This window comes from Cydia pomonella, chromosome 27 (genome assembly GCF_033807575.1).
Source record: "Cydia pomonella isolate Wapato2018A chromosome 27, ilCydPomo1, whole genome shotgun sequence".
In the NCBI taxonomy this organism is placed as follows: Eukaryota; Metazoa; Arthropoda; class Insecta; order Lepidoptera; family Tortricidae; genus Cydia; species Cydia pomonella.
The window spans coordinates 2,421,321-2,446,842 of record NC_084729.1 but is presented as its reverse complement, the minus strand read 5'-3'; the positions used below and the strand labels follow the sequence as shown (position 1 = coordinate 2,446,842).

Sequence of the window (25,522 nt, the reverse complement as noted above, 5' to 3'; positions counted from 1 at the left end):
ATTCAACCATTACAGTCGACGAGTAGAAAAAATACTATTAGTCTATTACCCCCGTGGGGGTAAAACTGGTATTTTACGGGGGTAATAAGCTTAATTAAAGATAACAAAGATTAGACCTATAAGAAAGACTATTGATGATTATTGGGAGGAGGGATAAACTCAGGATACCTTTTTTTTTTATACTACGTCGGTGGCAAACAAGCATACGGCCTGCCTGATGGTAAGCAGTCTCCGTAGCCTATGTACACCTGCAACTCCAGATGAGTTACATGCGCGTTGCCGACCCTAACCCCACCCCCCTCGTTGAGCTCTGGCAACCTTACTCACCGGCAGGAACACAACACTATGAGTAGGGTCAAGTGTTATTTGGCTGCGGTTTTCTGTAAGGTGGAGGTACTTCCCCAGTTGGGCTCTGCTCTAGATCTGGAATGACATCTGCTGTGCTGTGCCCTACCACAAAAGGCGAGATGACATTCACAATGCCCATACCTCTCTTTTGGACGTAGTTTAAGGACATACCCGGGTCCATCCCTAGTTAGTCTTACGGGTCACAGGACTCAAAAGGTAAGGAACCAGTGGTATACGTATTACGTACTGTGAACCCGCGTCCGCACATGTAGCATATCTTGTTCTTGGGGGGCAAGATGCCCTCGTGCACTCGCTTCCTGTGCTGCACCAGGTCTGCGTTGCGGAGGAAATTCTGAAACAACAACCACGGGGAAGTTTCATCTATTCACATTAAATTATGAAAGGCCTGATGGGGTGTCCTTAGTTCCTTGGAGCCTGGGACGGATGTTAGTGTGGGCAAGGCTCGGAACCGGTTTTTTCTTCATACAAAAAATACCGGTTTTATTACGTTCTTTTTCGTTCTTTGTTTTATTATTAAATTTTTAATGGGACTATGTAATAATGCGAAGTTGTTACTTAAATACATGATCCAGTCCTACGTAGAGTGTAAAGTAATTAAAAATATTGGGCTATTTCGGGATTTAAAAATAAACCGGTTCCAAGCCCCGAGTGTGGGATGCTACCTGCGTAGACAGTGGCACCGTCCCACCTCCAACGGACTAATATAAATATTCCAATAACTCAAAAAAGACATAATTCGCCAACAAACTGTTTGGTGAAGATTTTATATGTTTATAGTCATAAGTATTTGTTGATATAAATTAAAAAAAAAAGCGGGCGGACCGGCAGAAAGCGTCGAAATTTTGAAACGTAATATAAGAGTCTCGGTAGAGAGTACCATTTTGTACCATTTGATGTTGAAACTCTAGGTCCATGGGGTTCCAGCGAGCACAAGTTTGTTTGCAGAAATCGCGAAGCGTCTGGTTGACGTAACTGGTGAGCGAAGAGCTAGCGGCTTCCTCGCATAACGTATCAGCATTGCGATACAACGAGGAAATGCCGCCAGCATCCTTGGTACAATGCCTCAAGGAAATATTTTAGATGTAAGCTAGTTAAAGTTATTGTCTTATTGTTATTGTAAATCAAGTGTATATAACCATTAACCAAATAAAATTTATGTTACGTATCATATTTATAAAGTTTTTAACTTATAAAAAAAAACGAATTACATACTTCATCTTTGCATTGGGTATTTTTTTTAATACTACGTCGGTGGCAAACAAGCATACGGCCCGCCTGATGGTAAGCAGTATCCGTAGCCTATGTACGCCTTCAACTCCAGAGGAGTTACATGCGCGTTGCCGACCCTAACCCCCTCTCCCCCTCGTTGAGCTCTGACAACCTTACTCACCGGCAGGAACACAATACTATGAGTATGGTCTAGTGTTATTTGGCTGCGATTTTCTGTAAGGTGGAGGTACTTCCCCAGTTGGGCTCTGCTCTAGATCTGGAATGACATCCGCTGTGGTGTGCCCTACCACACAGAACGAGGTGACATTCACAATCCATACCTCTCTTGTGGACGTAGTTTAAGGACGTACCCGGGTCGTATTCAACAACGGCGCTCGGTCGTTTACCTTACCTTATCGCATTGCTCGCAGCGGTACTTGTACTTCTTGAGATGCACGAGGTCGTAGTGGTCCTTCATGTATATCTTCTTCGTGAACACCTTGTCGCACCCGGGACATGGGATCCTGGACAAGTGTAAATTATATATATGTCGGAGAACGACAGAATTGTGCCATCTATCGCCTTTAAGAGGCTATTCATCACGCCATATTTGGCAAATAGAGCAAGCTAGGGTGTTACGTTACACCTGAGTGGCGTTCGACGCAGTTCCGCCAAGGCGTCATAGAGTAAATAAATAAATAAATCTTTATTTACTTGAAACCTAATACAAAATGTGAGGCTTACATTAAATTACAAAATAAACTTATTTTAGGTTTGTAACAGTTCCATTAGGATTGAGCCTCTGTTTCCTGAACTAGGACAAAGCCTGTGACTCAGGATTCAGCGATTCCTCCGGAGAAATTGGTACAGGTTGTTTTGTGAACAGGTACTTTAAGAAGAAGTGAAAACACAATAATAATACTAAGATAGAAAATGACAATGTAAAAAGAGTGCGCTGTTAAAACAATTGAAATCGAGAACAATTGAAGTTATGCTGTCAATCATTCTGGAGATGGAAACGGGAGATGACGTCGGTGGCGGTTCCTGGGTCTAACCCACTGGCTTGCTTAAATAAAAAGTGTAACGTGTGCTATGTTTTATAATCAGTCTTGCCCAGCAAAGACTGAGTTGAACATCGTATTTCATTGAAAGCCCTCGTCATCCACTATTGAAGGTTCTGATGTACTGTCGCTAGTATGATACGCCCACGATACCCGACTTATACATATATAGGTAGGTAGGTATGGCTTTACCATGTACATATAATGGAGCCGACCAGACTCACGTCAAGTCAGGTTGGGCCAAATCGCAAACGCCAGGAGACCGGTTGGACGCCCTAAGCTTAGATTCAAGGACTGCTGCAAGAGGGACCTGATCTTCGATATTCAACCTCACAATTGGGAATCTCAGGCTAAAATGAAACCAGAGTGGCGTCGAGATCTCAAAGCGGGTGTAGACAAACATGACAAGGACTGGTTAGAGAATCTTAGGCAGAAAAGACTCCGCGCTGCTAGACCTCCCTTGGACTTTCGTCATGTTTGTGTTTGGCAGAAGATGCTAAACCGGTATTGGACTCTTCAGTCGTCGCAGACGTTGCAATCAACTTCCCCGCAACACCTGATTGAACCCGACGCTGCAACAATCATCTGCTATAGATGTCGTGGCCAATATAATAATAATAATAATAGGTCTATACGTAGGTCCGAAAAATCCTATGACCCACACGCGAAGAGGATGGAACCTGGAGCCTCAAGAACCAGGAGATTGAAGATCTGGTGTCGGAGCCGAACATCATTGGAGAAACGAAAGCCGCGAGACTCCGATGGGTTGCGGGCACGGAATCCGGATGGGTGAAGATCGTGTAGTCTGGACGGCGTACTTCGGAGTTCCAAATGGCCGAAGACCGTCTGGCCGCCTTAGGTACCGCTGGAGAGATGAAGTGCAAAAAGACCTTAGCGAACTCGGCGCCGTCGACTGGACGGAAACGGCTTTGGACAGAGAAGCATGGCAGTCTTTGGTATTAGTTTGGTCTAGATCCAGCCTGCTTATTTTGACTAAGGTGTAGAGTTTATGAAGTTAGGTCTTTTAGAGTTAGAAGCTTGGCTCTACGTGAGATCTGAGAAGTTTTTGACAGTGCGAGCCGTATGGTTTTGTCTGGTTATGGTTTATGGTCTATGGCTCCTCTTACAGATATTGCATTATCACCCGATTTATATGTATATGTACAAAATGTAGATATGTATGCAGAATTTCAGTTCAATCGAAGACTGGGGAGTGGGTCAAATTTAGTTTCCGAGATTCGACCCACACTTACTAACATACACACATACTAACAGGGCAAGTTAAATACAAGCTCGTTATAAAATATTTTTAGTCCTATAACTCAGCTACCTTCTATGCCAGTCGCACTCGGTGTGACATACCTAATACATATACATGCAACTGTTACCGTAATCTAGCCCTAGGCCGGTGGCGCGCGCTGTTGCTGAGGTGCCAGCGGTAGCGGTAGACGTCCGCGTAGCGCCGGTCGCACTCTACGCAGTATGCGCCTTGAGATGATTCCGTGTGGCATACCTATGAAATATATGAAATATGACTTTCCTACACAAATTGTCCAAACCACGCCGTACAGTAAGCTTAATAACCAAGGCCCTGGGACGCACGCTCGACGCCGACGGCCATACATTTGTTTTAGTCGCCTCACCTCAGATAATAGAATAACTGAATACATTTTTGACGACCGGTCTGGCCTAGTGGGTAGTGACCCTGCCTACGAAGCCGATGGTCCCGGGTTCAAATCCTGGTAAGGGCATTTATTCGTGTGATGAGCATGGATATTTGTTCCTGAGTCATGGGTGTTTTCTATGTATTTAAGTATTTATAAATATTCATATATTATATATATCGTTGTCTAAGTACCCGCAACACAAGCCTTATTGAGTTTACCGTGGGACTTAGTCAATTTGTGTAATAATGTCGTATAATATTTATTATTTATTATTATTTTATTACTTAGTTTAAAAAGCACTATATTTTCCTATCTTTCGTTTAATTTATTATAAGTAAATCTTTAAACGCGGCTTATATATAATTAATTGTGGAGGTGCAAAAGGAAGTCTGGTTCTGGCTGAAACACAGCGCTGAGTTGTCACCCATGTGGGCGGGCACTTTCAGCATCAAGCTGACACCAAAACCGTTTGCCACATTAGAAATAAAGTACCTGGGCGACCGAGCTTTGCTCGGTTATAACTATATTTTTTTACTAAATTAAACTTGTCTAAAACAATAAAAATTAAAAAAAAATATATAAACTTGAACATATAAAAAATAAAGTTAGTCACCGGGCGAGATTCGAACCCTCAACACTCGTTTAGCAGTCCGCGTCTTAACCCGCTGGACCAGACAGACAGTGGCCGGCAATACGAAATTAGCGACCATATTCTACGTCGAAAGAAAAACGCATGAAAACTCGAAAACACGCGTTTTCCCAAACATAAGACTAATCTAGATAGATTGTATACCCCCAAAAACCCCCATATACCAAATTTCAGCGGAATCGTTAGAGCCGTTTCCGAGATCACAGAAATATATATATATATATACAAGAATTGCTCGTTTAAAGGTATAAGATATACACGCGTGTTTTATTCTTGACGACCGGTCTGGCCTAGTGGGTAGTGACCCTGCCTATGAAGCCGATGGTCCCGGGTTCAAATCCTGGTAAGGGCATTTATTCGTGTGATGAGCATGGATATTTGTTCCTGAGTCATGGGTGTTTTCTATGTATTTAAGTATTTATATATTATATATATCGTTGTCTAAGTACCCTCAACACAAGCCTTATCGAGCTTACTGTGGGACTTAGTCAATTTGTGTAATAATGTCCTATAATATTTATATATATAAGTATAATACAGTTCGAGAACATACCTTATTGTGTAACCATAAGCCATTGTATCGGGAAAATTTCTTGTCACAGAGTTTGCATTCAAAGGGGGAATGTTGCTTCCTGCAGAAAACAACATCATTGTATATCGGACAGGGCAGTCATGAAAACCATGTGTCTTTACTGTCTCTTTTAGGGTTCCTTAGTCAACGATACTCGAAACCGTAATTCAAGATCAAAAAAACTACGACGATGTTGCCACTGCAATAAAGTGTTCGTACAATTTACAAAAGCGGCCAAGTGCGAGTCGGACTCGCCCATGAAGGGTTCCGCACCATTTATGACGTATTAAAAAAAACTACTTACTAGATCTCGTTCAAACCAATTTTCGGTGGAAGTTTGCATGGCAATATATATCATAAATTTTTTTAGATTTTTCATTCTGTTATTTTAGAAGTTACGAGGGGGGGGACACACATTTTACCACTTTGGATGTGTCTCTCGCGTAAACTATTCAGTTTAGAAAAAAATGATATTAGAAACCTCAATATCATTTTTAAAGACCTATCCATAGATAACCCACACGTATGGGTGTGAACAAAAAAGATTTTTTGAGTTTCAGTTCTAAGTATGGGGAACCCACAAAATTTATTATTTTTTTTCTATTTTTGTGTACACATCTTAATGTGGTTCATAGAATACATCTACTTACCAAGTTTGAACAGTATAGCTCTTATAGTTTCGGAAAAAAGTGGCTGTGACATAATCGGACAGACAGACGGACATGACGAATCCATAAGGGTTCCGTTTTTTGCCATTTGGCTACGGAACCCTAAAAACACGCTAAGAAAATTTATTTATTGGTTTTTTTAATTCTATGCTGTAAAGACGTAATTTTATTTACTTATTTTACAATAAATACAAGACGCCCTATTAAAAAACTTAAACATCCGTGATTTTTGGTTGCAAAGCTGGTATTGCACAGTCAAGTTCATAATTATGTATACATTTTTTGACCTTATTACAATGGATTAAGGTGAAGAAATGTATACATATTTATGAACTCGACTATACTTGTAACACTTCGGGTAGATATTCATAACATTTGGTGCAATAATAAACAAATAAGTTAAAAACGTTTTCGCATGTCATTTATAATAGGGTTGTTTCCAATTTTTTGACACGCTTGTAATACATTCTATATTAACCAAACGTTGCCCTAAAATTTAACTTTTATCCTAAAAACGGCTTTAAATATGTTAAATTAACAAAATATATTTTAACGCATGCTTTCGCGCCTAAAACGCTGTTTGAAAATTGTATGACGTCACAGTTTACGGTTTGACACATAACTATGTACATACCAAAGAGTAAAGTAAGTATATATGTACATACACACGTAACACTAAGGTCCCCCTGTTAGGTATTGAATATGGGGTAGATATAAATTATTATAAATGTACTTGAGGGTGGGTTTAAGCTAGACCGATCAGTCTGGAAATATACATACTACGCACCACACGCCGTCTTTTATTTATCAGTGGCTGACGAGGATATTATTTAAATCAACATGTCGGTGGGGAAAATTCGAGAGTTTGACGTCCAAAGTGGTAGCTGGAGATCATATTGTGACAGGCTGGAGAGCTACTTTGTCGTCAACGACGTAAAAGATGAGCGGAAATTACCGACATTGATTTCAGTGGTCGGTGAGACAGCTTACGAATTGATGGTGAATTTGTGTAGCCCAAAGAAGCCAGCCGAGATGACCTTTAAAGAGGTAGTAGAGGTAATGGGAAAGCATCTGGAACCAACTCCTTCGGTGCTAGCAGAACGTTTCAGATTTCGTCAGTACCGACAGGTCAAAGGTCAAACAGTGGCGCAGTACGTGGCGGAGTTAAAAAAGATGGCGCGGTTTTGTGGTTTCGAAGCAACTTTAGACGAAAATATGCGAGACCAGTTTGTGTGCGGACTATCCAGTGATATAATACGACAGCGATTGTTTGCGGAAACTAAAATAAATTTCGCGAAATCAGTGTCATTAGCGTTATCTCTTGAAGCGGCCGAGCGGGATTCGGTAGCGGTCGAAAGGGGAGGCGGCGGAGCAGCCATATGTGGCTTGGCAACAGAGGCCCCTATGGCACAAGTGCATAATGTTCGCTTGGCAGCGGCGGGATGCATGGCGTGCGGTGATTTTCGTCATGAGCAGGCTCACTGTAAATTTAACAGTTACGTGTGTAGTCGGTGCAATGTAAAGGGGCATTTGCGTCGCATGTGCCCAACCATGACCGACGGGATACGTGGACAGGTATCCGCGTCTAGAGGCAATATTCAGGGTGGCGGTACAAGGACTTCAGCCGGACGTGGCCGAAGCGGAGCCACTCGTTACGGGCCGGGAACAGCGGCCACTCCCGGTGGCAGCGGAGCGCGTGGTGGTCGCGCTAGAAACAGCTGGGGCAACTCACGAGTGCACTGGGTGGCTGAAGATGGGCAGTTGGACCAGGAGGAAATACCGTTCGGGGTAAACGACGGAAGCGAGGAGCCCATTTACCAAATGAGCCTCGACAAATATAGACCGGTAAGGATACAAGTTATGGTTAATAATAAGTTAATGACCTTTGAGATTGATACGGGTACAGCCTTAACATGTATAAGTAAACAGACATATGATACTTTGTTTAAAGATGTACCTTTAGAGCCATGTAATATATCTTTAAAGTTTTATGATGGTACCGTAACGAAACCATTATTAGGTTTTATTGTAGGTAATGTGCAGTACAAAAACATTAATAAAAAATTGAATTTATATGTCCATCAGAGAGGTACGACGAGTTTATTAGGTCGTGAATGGTTAGCCGAATTGGATATTGCAATACCTAAGCTGTCTTCATGCGAAAATGTTCTCACAAATGATGTAATATGTGACGATAAAATATCCGATGTAATTTACAGGCATAAAGAAATATTCGATGGGACCTTGGGTGCGTTCACCGGCGGCCGGGCTCGGCTGCGCGTACGGCCGGACGCGGCGCCCGTATTCTGTCGCGCGCGCCCCCTGCCCTACGCGCTGAGGGACCGCGTCGACGCTGAGCTCGACACCATGCTGCGCGCCGACGTCATCGAGCCGGTGGAGCACTCGGACTGGGCCACGCCATTGGTAATTGTAAATAAACCGGACGGATCGTTACGTTTGTGCGCGGATTATAAATCCACTTTGAATCGCGTTTTATTAGTAGACAAATTTCCAATTCCTAAAATTGAAGACCTGTTTTCCCAGCTTAGCGGTAGTAGGTATTTTACTAAGTTAGATTTATCACAAGCCTACAATCAAATTATATTGGAAGATGACGGTTCTAGAGATTTAACGGTAATTAATACGCACCGGGGATTGTTCAGGTATAAGCGTTTAGTATATGGCCTCTCGTCTAGCCCGGGTATATTCCAAAGAATCATGAGTAACCTTTTGAAGGATATCCCTAACGTGACTTTTTTTTTAGATGACATTTTGATAACTGGGGATACTTTAGATTCACATTTAGGTAGCCTTCGGCAGGTATTAGAAAGATTAAGTAAAAATGGGCTAAGGATAAAAAAACAAAAGTGTTCCTTTCTGGTACCAGAGGTTAAATACCTGGGATTTGTGATTGATAAAAATGGGGTTAGGGTAGACGAAGACAAAGTTAGGCCAATTTTAACAACGTCTCGACCTAGGAATGTTTCCGAACTTAAGTCGTTTATAGGTATGGTAATTTTTTATGGAAAGTTCATACAAAACCTTAGTGAAATTTTAGCGCCTTTATATGAATTATTAAGGAAACAAAGGAAGTGGACGTGGTCGGTCGAACAAGACAGGGCATTTAACAAGGTTAAAAAAATGTTGAGCGAGGCGCCGGTTTTAGGACATTACGATGCGGATCGGGAACTGGTTGTCACCTGTGACGCGGGACCCTACGGCGTGGGCGCCGTGCTGGCCATGCGCGGGCGCGCGCGCGGGGCGCCCCCCAACTAGCAAAAACACGCTTAGAATAGTCTCAAGACTACAATTTTTTCGCTCTTATATTGATCTTATATCATCGTATAAGCCCGGATTTGGGCACAAATTATAAGCGTATTTATTTTGATATCGTTCTAATATCAGTCTAATTGAATGCTGCTTGCATTTACAGTAATCTTTCCAAAACTTATTTAAGCTACCTTAGGCTAATATCGCTTTTACGTAAGTATCTTGTAAGCCTACATAGGCTTATATTGGTCCAACGTTAGAATCTTATGAGCCTTAATAAGCTTATTTAGCTTTTTTGTAAGATCACACAGAGAGTTGAAACATTCTATTTGTGAAGTATAAGTGTACGAGTGAAATTAAATGCAGCAGCGTGACATAAATATGTTAGTGTAAGTATTTATCTAACTGTTTATGAATTATGTTTAAATATAATAACGTGCTCGTTATCATCGTGTGTGTTTATGTTTTACGGTATGTAATCACGTGGGAAAATATTATTTACTGTAAAGTAGACCCTGTTTTCCACTTCAAACTTCATGCGCCTGATCAAATATGGTATTTGTATCCGTTTATAATTATTTTATATCTTTATTTGTACTGATAGTCAGCCATAGCTGTAGGTGTATTATTAAAGTGCACTATTAGACTATTATAAGATTATTTACACTAAATTCTGCATTCAGAATACAAATGATATGGCCATGTTGAATTAATTAGGGTTCCTTGGTTTACTTACTAAAACCCTAAATACATTTGTTTATCCTTACTAGATCACTTGACACATACTAATAAACTAAATGTTTTTTTTATTTAAGTGACAAGATTGGTGATGCAAAATGGTTGTATTTATGGATATAGACCATTACTTGATGAAGAAAGACTTCCGCATGTTAAAACATTTAACATGGCCTTGGGAAGAAACACAATATACAAGTCTTGTTATTAAGCTACTATGCCAATACATTCCAGGAGACAACTCATTAATTTGCACAATCTCTTTGTTTGTGTTAAGCAGTGTCCTTGCGTCCTTTGGTAGAACATTATTTAGTCTTCTGTTTAAAATAATTAGCAATCCATTTACTGCTGCATGAGGGATATTAAATTTTAACGCCCATTTTTGTAATTCACTTTTTAAGGCAAAATCTTTCTCATAATCTGTTTTGTCATCGGTCGAAGATTCTTTTTCACTAAAATCATTAATTTCACATACTGAAACTTTGTCCTCAACCTCTACATCTTTCATGCAAGCAGAACCTACAGAACCCTCACTAATATTTTCACCAACACTACCTTGTCTTGGCAGGAGCTGTATATGTATTTGATTTACTTATGATTTTTTTGTACTTCTGAATTTTCCGCCGATAACCATCACTTCTCGAACGTTTTTTTCCAGTTGTCGTAATCCATACCTATTTAAAATTACACTCTTACTTTAAATTACAAAAAAAAATTAATTAAATATCATACTTACAAGTGTTCCCAAAATCGATTTAAGATCAAACGATCTTATATTGATCTTGTCTTTTGTGATATAAGTATCTTTATCCTATATCACTCTAATATCTTACTAAAGTGCTGCTGTTGATCTTATTATGCTTGTTTATAGCTTTAAATAAGATCAGAAAAGTACGTACTTACAGTGTTCTTATGCTATGTTGATATTAGTCTTACATTCTTACAATAGCATTTAGAAAGTGTAATATAAAATCAAATGAACTTAGAGAATGGGGATATAAAACTAGGTACTCTCAAGTTCAATGAGACTTCGTAAATGTTATTGTAGGACCAAGAGGCTTATAATAGTATTATACTATGTTGATATTAGTCTTACATTCTTACAATAGCATATATAAAGTCTAATATAAAATCAAATGAACTTAGAGAAAGGGGATATAAGACCAGGCACTCTCAAGTTCAATAAGACTTCGTAAATGTTATTGTAGGACCAAGAGGCTTATAATAGTATTATACTATGTTGATATTAGTCTTACATTCTTACAATAGCATTTATAAAGTCTAATATAAAATCAAATGTACTTAGAGAAAGGGGATATAAGACCAGGCACTCTCAAGTTCAATGAGACTTCGTAAATGTTCTTGTAAGAGCAAGAGGTTTATAATAGTATTATAAAATGCTCTTATATACATATATAAGACTAGGTAATAAGACTGACCTTACTAAAGCCGGTACTAGCTTGTCTAAGACTAATATAAGAGTGATGATATGTTCCAAAACAATAATAAGAGCTCTATAAGCTCATCAGTCTTATAAAGTGCGCAACCTGAGACTCTTTTGCTAGTTGGGCCGACACCGTCATCGCCTATGCCTCGCGAGCGCTCACACCGGCCGAGCGCAACTATAGTCAAATACACAAAGAGGCACTTTCTATTATATTTTCAGTAAGAAAGTTTCACCAATTCCTGTACGGTAGACGGTTTACGTTGAAGACCGACCACAAGCCTCTCGTGAGCATATTTGGACCGGGTAATGGTATACCCAGTATGACTGCGAGCCGGTTGCAGCGTTGGGCCTTGATATTGTCGACGTACGATTTTGATATAGAATACGTAAAATCGGATGATAACACAGCGGACGCTCTTTCGCGACTCATAGCGGCACACAAGTTGACGGGTTCCGTAGACGAGGACGGTCCGGAACAAACATATTTACATTTTGCGACTGACGCGATGCTTTTGGATTATAATGCGGTAAGTAAAGAAACTCGTAACGACGTATTGCTAGGTAGAATTATTAGTTATATCAGAGACGGCTGGCCCCAAGATACAGACATAAAAGAATTAAAACCCTTTTTCAATCGTAAATCGGAATTATATACAGAGCTTGATTGCGTCATGTGGGGTCATAGGGTAGTGGTGCCAACGGCATGTCGCGAACGTGTTATGCGAGAGTTGCACGATTCGCACATGGGTATCGTGAGGACTAAGGCGCTGGCGCGTAGCTATGTGTGGTGGCCCGGCCTGGACGAGGCCGTGGAGGCCATGTGCCGCGCTTGCCCCGTGTGTGCCGCGGTGGCAGCGGCGCCCCCGCGCCACGCACCCTGCCCCTGGCCCTACCCCAGTCGTCCTTGGGCTAGGATTCATTTAGATTTCTTAGGTCCAATAGCTGGAGTTAAGTACTTGGTACTTATAGATGCGTATTCTAAATGGATAGAAATAGCAGAAATGTCGAGTACAACGGCTAAAATATTAATTAAAAAACTGCGAGAATACTTTGCTAGGTTCGGCTTGCCTAAACAGATAGTGAGTGATAATGGACCTCCGTTTTCGAGTGAGGAGTTTAGAGCGTTTTGTTCAAATAATAAAATTGAACAATTGTTTTCAGCACCGTACCATCCTGCCTCTAATGGAGCTGCTGAAAATGCGGTCAAATTGTGTAAGCGCGTAATTAAAAAAGCGATAATGCAGAATATTAATACAGAGACGGCCTTAAGTAGATTCCTATTAATGTATCGTAATACCCCTCATAATGCCACGGGCGAGAGTCCAGCTAAGATTCTTTTAGGTCGAGCGGTGCGTACCCGGTTAGATTGTCTTAAACCTGATCGTGAACAGAGGGTTACCGATCTTCAACGCCGCCAGAGGGAGGCGGCGGGAGGGACGCAGCGAGCATTCGACATAGGCGATTTGGTATGGTATAGACGGTACAACGTAGGGAACTCACAGGGCAAATGGGAAGCTGGGCAGGTTTTGGAGCGGATAGGGGAAACCGATTATACAATAGCTAGTTCGGTAGGAGTTACACATCGGCATATAAATCAACTAAGAAAACGCGATTCAAATGATGAAGTCCGGGAGCCTAGACCGCGTAATATGGCATTGAGTTATCCACCGGCTCAGACACCCTTGTTGATCCCAACCGGGGAGGCGTCGAGTTCAGGGTCGGCGGAGAGTGTCGATCGCGAGGTAGACAATCCGCCAGGGGACGCGCGGGTAGATCCGGCATCGAACCCGGAGCTGGCGCAGCGGCCCGACCCAGGTGCCGCCGCTGAGCGCACGCGACCCGATCGCTTGAGACCTATTGTGAACCCCCCTAGACGTTTCGGTTTCGAGGACATCTTTTAGTGATGTTTCTTATTTTATTATCTAAAAAGATTTTCTAATGTTTGCTCATTAGGATATATGTAAATGTATTTCTACCTAGTATAAATAATAGATAAATAAGTATAGGTGCGTAACATCTGTGTACTGTTATAGCTTTGTATTATTCTGCAAACAGGTATACGATCTTTTGTCGTTAAAACAAGTTTTAAGTTCGCCTAGCATATAAGAATTATATGTTCATTCTAATTGTAAGAAACGGTTGTATACCTACTGTAAACAATGTTAAAAGTTTAATTTAAAGATATCCCTTGAACACGATTGTAATATGTCCCTGGTATACGCGTGCTATATAAGATGTCGTATCAGCCTTTGTTTATAATTACCATATGCAGGTACCTAATCCAAATGTAAACTCGCTTTAGCCTTAAGGAAAACTGATTAACTTAACCGTATTGTTTTGCACCTGCAATCACGGTAACAGTCAATATTTATATCCATAGATGTGTTAAATAACTTAGTTGTCCTAAGTTAGAAAATAAGGGTGGAGGTGTTAGGTATTGAATATGGGGTAGATATAAATTATTATAAATGTACTTGAGGGTGGGTTTAAGCTAGACCGATCAGTCTGGAAATATACATACTACGCACCACACGCCGTCTTTTATTTATCAGTCCCAGTTTATCAGTAGTAGTAGTAGTATCAGTTTTATTTATCCCCACAATATGCGATTTTCGGTTTTTGCGGTAGGCCCCCCGTTGTCTATTCTCAGTACAAAATTTGATACTCAACCCGTAGCCATTTAGGTGGTGGGCAAGATGTATATGCGTGCGTGTGGGTTTTTAACCAACTAATATAATATGTTTTCTATGATAATTGAGTTATAATATATCATAAAGTATTCATTAATATCCATTAGCATTTCTATGATGTTAATTTTTTGTGCAGATATCGAAGTTTCAATTAATTATCCACCACCAAAATGGCTACGGCTTGAGTATTAAATTTGGTACTGAGAACAGACAACGGGGGGCCTACCGCAAAAACCGAAAATCGCATATTGTGGGGATCTTTCTCTTTTACTCTTACTAAGACGTAATTCGAATGACAGAGAAAAATGCCCGCAATGACGAACTTCGATTTTCGCAGTTATAGCCCAGTGTCAAACCGTGAGTTGTGACGTCATCAGAATCTTCAATGTCGTTTCGACTTGGGTCACGTGACGTGTGTTAAAAGATGTTTTAAATTTCATATTTACAAAAATATGCTCATTAGAGGTCCACTAAAGGCAGCTTAACATGTTCTTATAATCCATAAGAATTTATTGGGATACTATTCTGCCCTAAGATTTGTAGATGGAAACAACCCTATTATAGTGAGAATAATAGTGCCTAGCTCGTTTTATGATGATTATCAGCGCAATTTTTATCGGCTACCTGCTGTGACACATGGTTTATCAATCTCACTCGACATGTGACGTCTGTTGTGAGTGTTCTCTGGCAACCTTACTCCGCGGCAGGAACACAACACTTTGTGTAGGTGTGAAGCATATGATAGAAAGCTACCTGATATGGTCCTTGATGCAGTACCGCATCTTGAAGCTGACGCCGCAGTGGTCGCAGACGAACCTCTCGTGCCACTTCTTGTAATGCTGGAAGAACTCTCGACGAGACCTTAAAGTACGTAAAACACTTAATAAAGTAGATAAAGTAGAATAACTTTAAACGAAAAGGTTTACCGAATGTCACGCTAGATGGCGCTGAACCGGCCGCGTCGATTCGTATATCGCGCTAACGGAATTCTTACTGTCGTTCATTCTGACATAAAGCGGGCTCTTTTTTAACGAGTTTTCCTACTCCTCTACTGTTATCTGTCATTTATGCATTCATTAACACGAATATAAGAACATACATAAAAGGTTTCAAGAAAAGTCTATATTGTCTATTCCTCATAAAAGCTCTTGTGCTTTTAATCGCTATAACGTTACTGCGATTAATGGCTACCAACCTAACAAAACCAAAACGAATACAGTTTTAAACTAAGTGCAGTGCTGCCAACTTACAAAATATTCATGTGGTTGCATAGTAAAAATAATTACTTCATAAGTCAGAAACACGCATTTGACACCCGTATTATAGCAACACCCATAGACTACGAAGACCGCTTAGCGTTGCTCCTTAGTAGACGTAGACCGCTTAGCGCTTAGTCTCCGTAGGCTACGGTGGCCAAAATTGAGAAAAAACTGTCCAAAAATTTAATTTAGCAAGTAGCAAGTACCAGGGCCTCATGAGTTACGAGGTGTCGCTGACCGGCCGGCCGCGGCCCGGGGCGGGCTGGGCGCGTAACAAGGTATGCTCGCGCGTCTTGGCTATATACTTTTGCTTTGTTTACCTAAATTAAGATTTATTTTTGTTGACTCGTAGGAAAAATATTGTATGCAACGTTGTATAAGTAGGTCAAAAAATGCTCGTGGCGTATTCCTTTACAATGTTCGCCTACGCCTTCGGCTCCGGCTCACATTGTAACTCACGCCACTCGCCTTTTTTGACCCTTCTTATACAACTGTTGCATAAAATACTATAATGGTACATACAAGGAATCAATAATATTAACAAATCTAGTCCCATTCCCACTGCAAGTCATCTGCAAGTTTAACAATGCTTTTTTTAAGATGATATACAGAGTAGCGATGCCACGAATTGTCGGCCTATTCAGCCACTTTACAGAATATTCGGCCGAATGTCGACAACTATGTGGCTGAGTACCAAATATCTGTTGCACCAACCTAAAATGAATAAATACACAATAAAAATAACCGAACTAAATTTTCAACTACTACTACTACGAAACTACTTTCCAAGAAGACGTAGGTATGAAATATAGTGGTTATATTTCATACCTACGTCTTCTTGGAAAGTAGTTAAATACGAATACCCGTTTTTTCAGTATTTGATTACAAAAAATGTACCTATATTTTATCATGGGTCTGATTTTATTGACTCTAACCACATTGGCTGATTCTGAGCAACAAAAATGAAATCTTAGCAAACTTTGTGCTTTGTTGGTGAACAGTTTTCATAATTAATGTGACTTAAAAATGTTCGCATGTTATGCCGAATATTCGGCGCTTTGGCCGAGACAGAGCCATATTCGGGGCGTCTCTAAAACAGAGTGTGGCATCAAAACAAAACAATAATTATACAATTCAGACTAAACCTAGTTAAGATAATCTCCAAATATAGAGATTGTAACTGACTTCTGACTGTACCTCTAAGATTGAAATTAAATAAACAGATTTTTTTACGTACCCAAACTTTAACTCGCATTTGACACACTGCAGCACGACCTTATGTGTGCGAGCATGAACGCGCCGGTGCGTTCTGTGGCAGCTTGCGAACGCACACAGCGAGCACTCGTGCGCGTAGTAGTGTTTAGATATGTGCGATTCTAGGCAACTTTTATTGAGTGCTCGCGTGTTGCATATATCGCAGGTGTATGGCCCTATAGTCTGAAAAATGGTCTTGTGTTAGTATTTTACAAAAAACTTGGGTACGGCGAGAGATGTCATCTTCATACAATTTATAATAGTAAAACAAAAAATCAAGCAAAATACCCAAGTTGTTTGAAAAATACCTACTACCAGCGACCCGCTACGTCTTCTCACGGGTTACACAAAACTTTAACAAATTATACATTTAAACCTTCCTCAAGAATCACCCTATCGATAGATGAAAACCGTATGAAAATCCGTTCAGTAGTTTTTGAGTTTATCACGAACATACAGACAGACTCGGCAGGGGACTTTGTTTTATAAAGTGTAGTGATACAGGAACTATTAAAAAAATATATCTTTATATTAAATAGAGTCAAACCAAGATAAGTTGACAGCAATTTTGATAGCCCAGACGGTGCACGGGTCATTTTAAACGTCAAACTTCTATGAATGACGTTTACTTGACACTTGCACCGCTTGGGCTGTCAAAATCGCTGCCAACTTATGTTGGTCTGACTCTATATTATTTAACACCATAGACATACAATATAACTAGACAAGAAGTCGAGCGACCAGGGGTAAGAGAAAGACATATATGACGTCATCATGACATCATAATATGGGGTTACCATGGTCGCAAAAAATTACCCTAAAATGTAATAGGAAAACGATGCAACAAGTACTTAAATTACGTAATGAGTGAGTCGCCATTTTGACTCCCTAACTTGCGAAGTATCGCAAGAGAAATCGCAAACATAATCGCAACTAGTAGTCGGTTTATTTGTTTTTGTAGTAATTTGTAAGTAAGCCTTACTTACCTATATGAAGTTTTGAGTTGATATAAGATTAGGTGATTGTTGGAATAAAAAGGATAAACTATCAAAAGAGGTAATTTCTTTATTCAAAACTTATATTATTATAACTGTACTTACTAGAAATAATAATTAAATGTGTCGTTCTCAAGTAAAAGGTACCACATAGTCGCTTACCATAAGGATACAATTTGCTTGCTCTCTATACGTACAACCTGTAAGAGCGTTCTTATGATAAGCGACAATGTGGTACCTTTTACTTGAGAACAACACAAATAAATTGAATTTTAGGCCATAATTTGGTAAATATCTATATTATATAAAGCTGCAGCCCGAACATTAATCGACACGAATTGTTCTCCCGGAAGGAGGCGCGGGGGGGATTCGAGTTTGGTACGGTCGTACAGAGGGCGGTCCGGTGACCTCCGGAAAAATCCGACATTCGGTCTACCGGATCGGGACAGAAAAATGTTTGACGGCCCGGCCAAACGGTGGGAGATAGTGGGGGGGTGCTCGACCAAATGTCACAGAGGACCCTGGGCAGTTTCGGAGGCCGCCATTTTTTTTTCAAAATGGCGGATTCAAAATGGCGGCCGATTTTCAAGTCGGTCCCGGCGCGCTCAAATTTCGGTCACGGAATCTCGGGGCCCTCTAGATCGGTATGGAAAAAAAAAATTTGGAAAAAATCCAAGATGGCGGACACCATGGCCACTTTTATTTTGTATGGCAACTTTTAAACGGTGACAGATAGGTGGGGGGTGCTCGACCAAATGTCATAGAGGACTCCGAGACAAATGGAATGGCATTTAAAAAAATTCAAAATGGCCGACTCAAAATGGCGCCGAAATTTCAAAACGGTCCGAGAGCGCCGAGAACCGGTATGTGGGTACATATGGGCCCCCGCATTCGAAAAAAAATTTTTTTTTTTTTTAGCTCGAAAAAAAATTTGTATGGGATTTTTTTTCGAATCCCCCACATGCTAAACGGTGAGAGATAGGTCGGGGGAGCTCGACCAAATGTCATAGAGGGCTCCGAGTGGAATCTGAATAAGAAAAAAAAAATTCAAAATGGCCGACTTTTTTTTTTTCTAAAACTTCAAAAAGGTCCGAGCGCTCTGAAATTTTGGTCGCGGTATCTCGGAGCCCCAATGACTCGTACGGAAAAAAAAAATTTTGGAAAAAATCCAAGATGGCGGAAAAATGGCCAGTTTACTTTTGTATGGCAACCCTCAAACGGTGCGTGATAGGTGGGGGGTGCTCGACCAAATGTCATAGAGGGCCCCGAGACAAATAAAACTGCATCAAAAAAAAAATCAAAATGGCCGACTTTTTTTTTTTCTTTTTTTAATGTTGGTCCGAGCGCGCTGAGATTTTGCATGCGGCGAGCCTGGGGGGCCAAGATTACCATATGAAAAAAAGTTTTTTGGAAAAATCCGCCGGTGGACAGGGGCAAAGTAAAATTTCCAAGTAGGTTAAGCGAGCCCGAAGGGCGAGCTTCAGGCTGGGAGGCCGAAGGCCGACCCCGGCGGAGGGCCGAAGGCCCGGAGCCTTCACCCCGACCCCCAAGCGTGCAACCCCCAGTAACTAAAAGCGAGGCCGAAGGCCGAGCTGCGTGCGTACGGTGCTCCCAAGCGTTCTACCAAGTCGACTGTCTTGATAAGCGGAGCCGGCGGGCCGAAGGCCCGATGGCGACGCGTCGAGGCCAGCGAAGGCCGAAGGCCGAGCTCCGCGTAGGGCCGAAGGCCCGAAGCGTCACCTGAGAGGGGGAAGTTGGAGCTTAAACACGACCCAATAGGAAAAGTGTCTTAGACAAGCGAAACGGCGGGCCGAAGGCCAAAGGCCGTAGGCCCGACGTGAGCTTGTCAAGACACTTTTACTATTGGGTCGTGTTTAAGCTCCAACTTCCCGCACTAATCCCGAAGCGAAACCAACCCTCCCCGAGTGTCTTAATAAGCGAAGCGGCGGGCCGAAGGCCCGACGCTGAGCTTCGAAACCCAGCGAAGGCCGAAGGCCGAGCTCCGCGTAGGGCCGAAGGCCCGGAGCGTCCCACTGGTTCGGCCAAGCACGCGAGGCCGAAGGCCGAGCTGCGAGAGTGCGGCCCAAAGCGGAAGTACAACCGCATTACATTTCACCTTTGGAAAACAAATATTCTTTATACTAAAAATAACGGGAAAAATGCATTTATAGAGCGAACCGGTTACAAGTTAACTGTTTTAATAAGCGAAGCGGCGGGCCGAAGGCCCGACGCTGAGCTTCGAAACCCAGCGAAGGCCGAAGGCCGAGCTCCGCGTAGGGCCGAAGGCACGGAGCGTCCCATTGGATCGCCCAAGCACGCGAGGCCGAAGGCCGAGCTGCGAGAGTGCGGCCCAAAGCGGAAGTACAACCGCATTAACTTTCCCCTTTGGAAAACAAATCTTCTTTATATTAATAACAACAAAAATAACGGGAAAAGTTATAAAGCGAACCGGCAACAAGTCAACTGTCTTAATAAGCGGAGCCGGCGGGCCGAAGGCCCGACGGCGAAGCGTCGAGGCTAGCGAAGGCCGAAGGCCGAGCTCCGCGTAGGGCCGAAGGCCCGAAGCGTCCCCTTCGAAGTTCGCCAGCGGGGAAGTTGGAGCTTAAACACGACCCAATAGTAAAAGTGTCTTAGACAAGCGAAACGGCGGGCCGGAGGCCGAAGGCCGTAGGCCCGACGTGAGCTTGTCAAGACACTTTTACTATTGGGTCGTGTTTACGCTCCAACTTCCCTTCAACCCCCAAAGTAACTATATTGCGAAGGCCGAAGGCCGAGCTCTGCGTAAGGCCGAAGGCCCGGAGCGTCCCATTGGATCGCCCAAGCACGCGAGGCCGAAGGCCGAGCTGCGGGAGTGCGTGCTCGCACGCGGACCATTCCTTGCAAGCAAAAGTACAACTGCTTTACCTTTTCCCTTTGGAAAACACAAACTTTTACACCTAAACAACAGCAACAACAACAAACACTACAACAACAACACATAAACAACAATATTAATAACAACATACGCAAGGCCGAGTGCATGCTCGCACGCGCAACAAAAGTACAACTGCAACACTTCTTCCCTTTGGAAAACAAACTTTTTCACTCAAACAACGGCACCTACAACAATAACTCATCAACAACAACATCAACAACAGCACCAACTACAAAAACAACAATACCAACTACAGCACCATGCACACCGCGGGGCCCACGGGCCCCGCGCACCAAGCAAAATCTAGTATATATATTATATAATACAAGCATTTCAAAATGGAAACAACCCTATTGCAGCGAAGGTTCTTGACGGTGTGCTTGAGCGACACCTCAGTAGATACGCAGTATATGATTTTAAGCTAACATGGTCATTTACATTAAAACTGTTACTTAAAACCGAATATTTGTGTTTAAATAAAAAATCTTACGTGTTGCGCGTTGTACATACTGTGGGGGTCAAGAAAACTTTATTTACACATACACTTGTAACATGTGGATCAATTATATGAAGTTCAAAAATAGCTTCAGAATGCTGTTGAGACTGCCACGACTACGACGTGCACGAATGGACGATTTCCATGACATGATGAAGAAAAGAATGTTCTCTCTCCTCTCCTGCGGGGTAGTATTAATCAATTTTAATAATTACATTATTTTAGAGTTTTATACTCATATAATCCGTAATCCCATGTACCAAGCCTCCAAAGAAATAATTTAAAAATTTAAGTCTGTGGTCTTAATAGTACAACGGGTTATTCCTACTAGTTACCACCAAGTTTTTACTAGTGTTAACTACTAGGAATTTTTGTCCACCTTTTACCACAGGTAGTTACACTAACTTTATTCCCACGTTTTACCACTGGTAACTACTGGGAAATAAAATTCCCACTGGTAATAGGTAGGATTTTTAATTCCACTGGGAATTAACTCTAATAAATTATTGGGGGTGATTACTGAATTACCCCCAATAATTTGTTAGAGTTCAAGAACCCAAATAAATACTTCAAAACACTGTGAGACTTATGTTAAGATGTACCAACTCTAATATAGTGTATAGTGTAACGGGTTATTCCCACTAGTTACTATTACTTATTTAATAACAGCCAACTTACGTGTATGAACAAGGTTGGAAAAGAAAACTTTTCGATCAAAGTTCGTTTGCCCAGATTGCGCAGTTTGTTCAAAATGTTTGGAACAAATACGCGAGTATTTGTGAGGCATCAAATTTGATTTTCCAGTTCCCGCAATCCATTCTTTAACAATTTCATCCTCCGTCGGAAAGCTGGAAATATCAAATAGCTTGAAACTCCCGAAATATGGGGTAATTGCAGGGGACTTTTTTTTCTATTTGTTTGCAACCCTAAATAAAATACTACTGAATTTGACTGGTTTACATAACCAAACTTTCTGTTTTATTTTTAGCAATAATTTACTGATATCTCCTATTTTATCAAGTTTTTCATAATCCAACTAATGATGTAACTCAGTAACTTGGTTCCTGTGAGATTTGAGAAAGAAATACATGATCAAAATACGAAAAAGTTGTACTTACGCATGAAATGTTACACCCGCTTATTTTCGCAAGCTATTGCTTTTGTAGGCAACCACTGAACAACCCACCATGTTAATTGTACGTAAAAACTTCTTACATCTCCATTAAATACTTAATAAACACAATCATTCACTTTATAAAACTTCTACAATAAGAAAACCACATTGTTTACTAGCACTCTTGACAATATGATTGACAGTTTAATGTATGGCATCTTGCGGTATTTTGTCTCTTTCACTCTTATAAATTTCTGTATATCGCCATCAGCCTCCTTCCTAAGCTGCCATAACCCGACCATGAAAAAAAACCCGGTCGGTGATAAAGACAAAGCATTGCACTATTTTCTCTTTCCTCTTATAGGAATCGCAATAAGACTATCTTTCTCTATCAAAGAGTGTCAGGCCCTTGTTTAACACAGGTTTTTTATGTAATTATGAGTTACTTACCTCACTATGATGCTTTTCAACATGCCTAGCCAAGCCATTTTCATCCTTAAAACCAAGGACACAGCTTTCACATTTAAATTTACATGACGTGTAAAATTCACTATGTCTTTCCTTCTCTAAACAACTTTTCAGTTCTTCTAAACTCAATCGGACTTTTTTAAATATTTTATTATTGTCAATTACTTTAAATTTAGGCTTTTTATTCAACAATGCCCTTTTCAATGTCCACTTATTATTTTTTACTTTTAAAGTTTTTTTAACCTCTACATCTTCTGTTTTCACCAATTCTATGTTGTCTGTGGAATCTGAAACATGACCAGTGTCACAGACTATGTCATCTCTTTCAGATTTTTTATCTGTGTGCGTTGATTCATTTATTTGTGTGACGTAGATTGTGTTAGGACTTATGTCATTAAATATGACTGTGGTTAGATTTGACAAGGTTCCAAATGCCTGTAAAAAAAACTTTTTTAAATATATCACACTATAACACTTAAAACTTTCGCGTTTTGAACACATTTTAAAACATATTTGATGACCGGTCTGGCCTAGCTGGTAATGCCTATCTGCCTATGAAGCCGATGGTCCTGGGTTCGAATCCTGGTAAGAGCATGTATTTGTGTGATGAGCGCAGTTATTTGTTCCTGAGTCATAGATGTTTTCTGTGTATTTATGTTTGATTGTTTATTATATATATATATTGTTGTCTGAGTACCCACAACACCTTCCCACAGCCTTTTTAAGCTTATCGTGGCACTTAGTCAATTCGTGTAAGAATGTCCATATAATATTTATTAATTTATTTAAAACCGGGTAAAAGTGCGTTAAAATCAAGGATGCATTCCTGAGCTCAAATTAAGTAACTTTCTCAAACTGGTAATTATTCTAATTAACTCCATTTTTGATATGTCATAGTTTTCAATTGTTTGTTGGATACAAATATAATATCCGTGTTACAACACTATTAATAAGTTAAAAAGAAAAAAAAAAGAAATAGAAAATTAAGTAGGATATTCAGTTTCCTTAAATGTAATAGATATACCCTGAAGTTAATGGAGTATAAAAAAACACCATGTATAATGGCAACTGTACAATACAAACCTGCCCCATTTCCAGCATTTCAGTAGCTCTGAGCACTTGCTTCTGGAAGGCAGCCATCTTGGACAGGGCTCCGCTGCACTCCCAGCAAATTTGTACTGATTCCATGTTGCAGTTCATCTAAAAGAAAATTATTTAGTTTATGGTAACTGATTGAATTAACCTGACTAAAACTGCTTTTCTAGAATGGGTCAAAATTATTAATGTTGTCTTCATTAATGTTACATTAATTAGTAGTTTAATTTGTATGTAAAATGTATAATTGTTGGTGCAATAAAGAATATTTACTTACAACTTATCAAAAATCTGTTTGAATTTTTTTAAAGTACAGAATTGCATGATTAATTGTAGTGTGTAAGTTTTGCTTTTATATCTTGTACATAGTTTAGCTAGTCAGTAAGTAGCTATTTAGTATCTGGCATACTGGCATGGCAAAACAAAAATCGTCCTGTAATAATTTTTTATTTTATTTCAAGAGTAAACTTAAGTGGTTGATATACATATTTTTTCGCCAAACTGAGTACAGTTTGTTGGTGAATAGTGCATTCTAAAATAAAGCTAACAATGTTGTGTCATACCTACTCATACATTATACAAACTTATTTTAGTAGGTGAGTACTGAGTTAAATCATTAATTTATAATGCTTACTTGTAGGTATCAAAACTTACTTACACAACTATTGAGCACTAACAACAATAGATACGGTTATTTAATGCAAATAAACAATCATTAATTCACAACAATGATTTAAAATGGTCAATTTCTGAATTGTAAACTAAATAAATTCCAGTAGTTTCACCAGGGGACCTTGATAAATGCACACGATAAGTGTTACTGGCAACTTGACTCTTATGAGAACCGTTACGTACCCAGAATTCAATCTGCGGGGCTATTTTTCTGAATATATCTACATGTTCACCCAGTGAGGTAAGCTTTCGACCAAAAGTTAGGCATGTGTGGCACTGCGTCTTGTCTAGTTTATATTCATATTTAATGTCTTCCAACTGCATCACTGTATTCCTAAATTACACCTACGTATGAACAGAAAATATGTATTTTTCTTCCAGTTTAAGTTAGCTTTACATTATTTACAGTTAAAACATAAATATTTTAATAATTAATACAGATCCAAATAAACTTGCAACTTTTGATTTTGTTTTATTTATAAAAGTAAGATACGTTCAAATACCTGCCTACAGGCAAAGAAGGTGAAAGTATTAGACTTCGTACCATCAGAGCTACCTTCCAACTTTGACTTTTGACTTTCCAATTTAGTTGAAAATAAACAATTGGGTATGGAAAAAGTTTAGTATTGATTTTAAACGATAAAAAACAATTAATTAAGTGGGATTGATTATATTTGGCTAGCCTCCGAACGATTCCCTGTCATGTCACTGATAAGTGACACACGTTCGGAAATCACATCTTAAAGCTAAATCTGTCTTAAATTCACTTCGTGGTTTGTTTGATCAAACACATACTTACTTTACTCTTTGGATCAAACACTCATGTTCTTTATGTGGCAAACAAAAGGGACGCAACCACACTACATAAAGACAAACCTCAAAGAACGAGTAAATCGAGTGAATGATACTTATTGTTGGA

General features: G+C 40.3%; 2 protein-coding genes across 2 annotated transcripts in view; one reads left to right on the top strand and one right to left on the bottom strand.

Moving 5' to 3' along the window:
- LOC133532742 (zinc finger protein 436-like) overlaps positions 1 to 25,520 on the bottom strand; it is a 28,459-nt gene extending 2,939 nt beyond the window's left edge. The window contains exons 1-9 of the mRNA XM_061871527.1: positions 24,787 to 25,520; positions 23,920 to 24,036; positions 22,819 to 23,271; positions 16,833 to 17,032; positions 15,090 to 15,197; positions 5,509 to 5,587; positions 4,028 to 4,152; positions 1,991 to 2,102; positions 596 to 700 (exon numbers count right to left, since the gene is read on the bottom strand). Of these exons, the coding sequence (XP_061727511.1) occupies positions 596 to 700; positions 1,991 to 2,102; positions 4,028 to 4,152; positions 5,509 to 5,587; positions 15,090 to 15,197; positions 16,833 to 17,032; positions 22,819 to 23,271; positions 23,920 to 24,036; positions 24,787 to 24,927 (1,440 nt within the window). The 5' untranslated portion in view covers positions 24,928 to 25,520. The remainder of the gene's footprint in view (positions 1 to 595; positions 701 to 1,990; positions 2,103 to 4,027; positions 4,153 to 5,508; positions 5,588 to 15,089; positions 15,198 to 16,832; positions 17,033 to 22,818; positions 23,272 to 23,919; positions 24,037 to 24,786) is intronic.
- On the top strand, positions 6,887 to 9,454 carry LOC133532749 (uncharacterized). The gene is made up of 2 exons (XM_061871539.1): positions 6,887 to 8,039; positions 8,414 to 9,454. Exons 1-2 carry the CDS (start codon positions 7,035 to 7,037, stop codon positions 8,417 to 8,419), a joined length of 1,011 nt encoding a protein of 336 aa, XP_061727523.1. The 5' UTR covers positions 6,887 to 7,034; the 3' UTR covers positions 8,420 to 9,454.
- Positions 25,521 to 25,522: the final 2 nt, after the last annotated feature.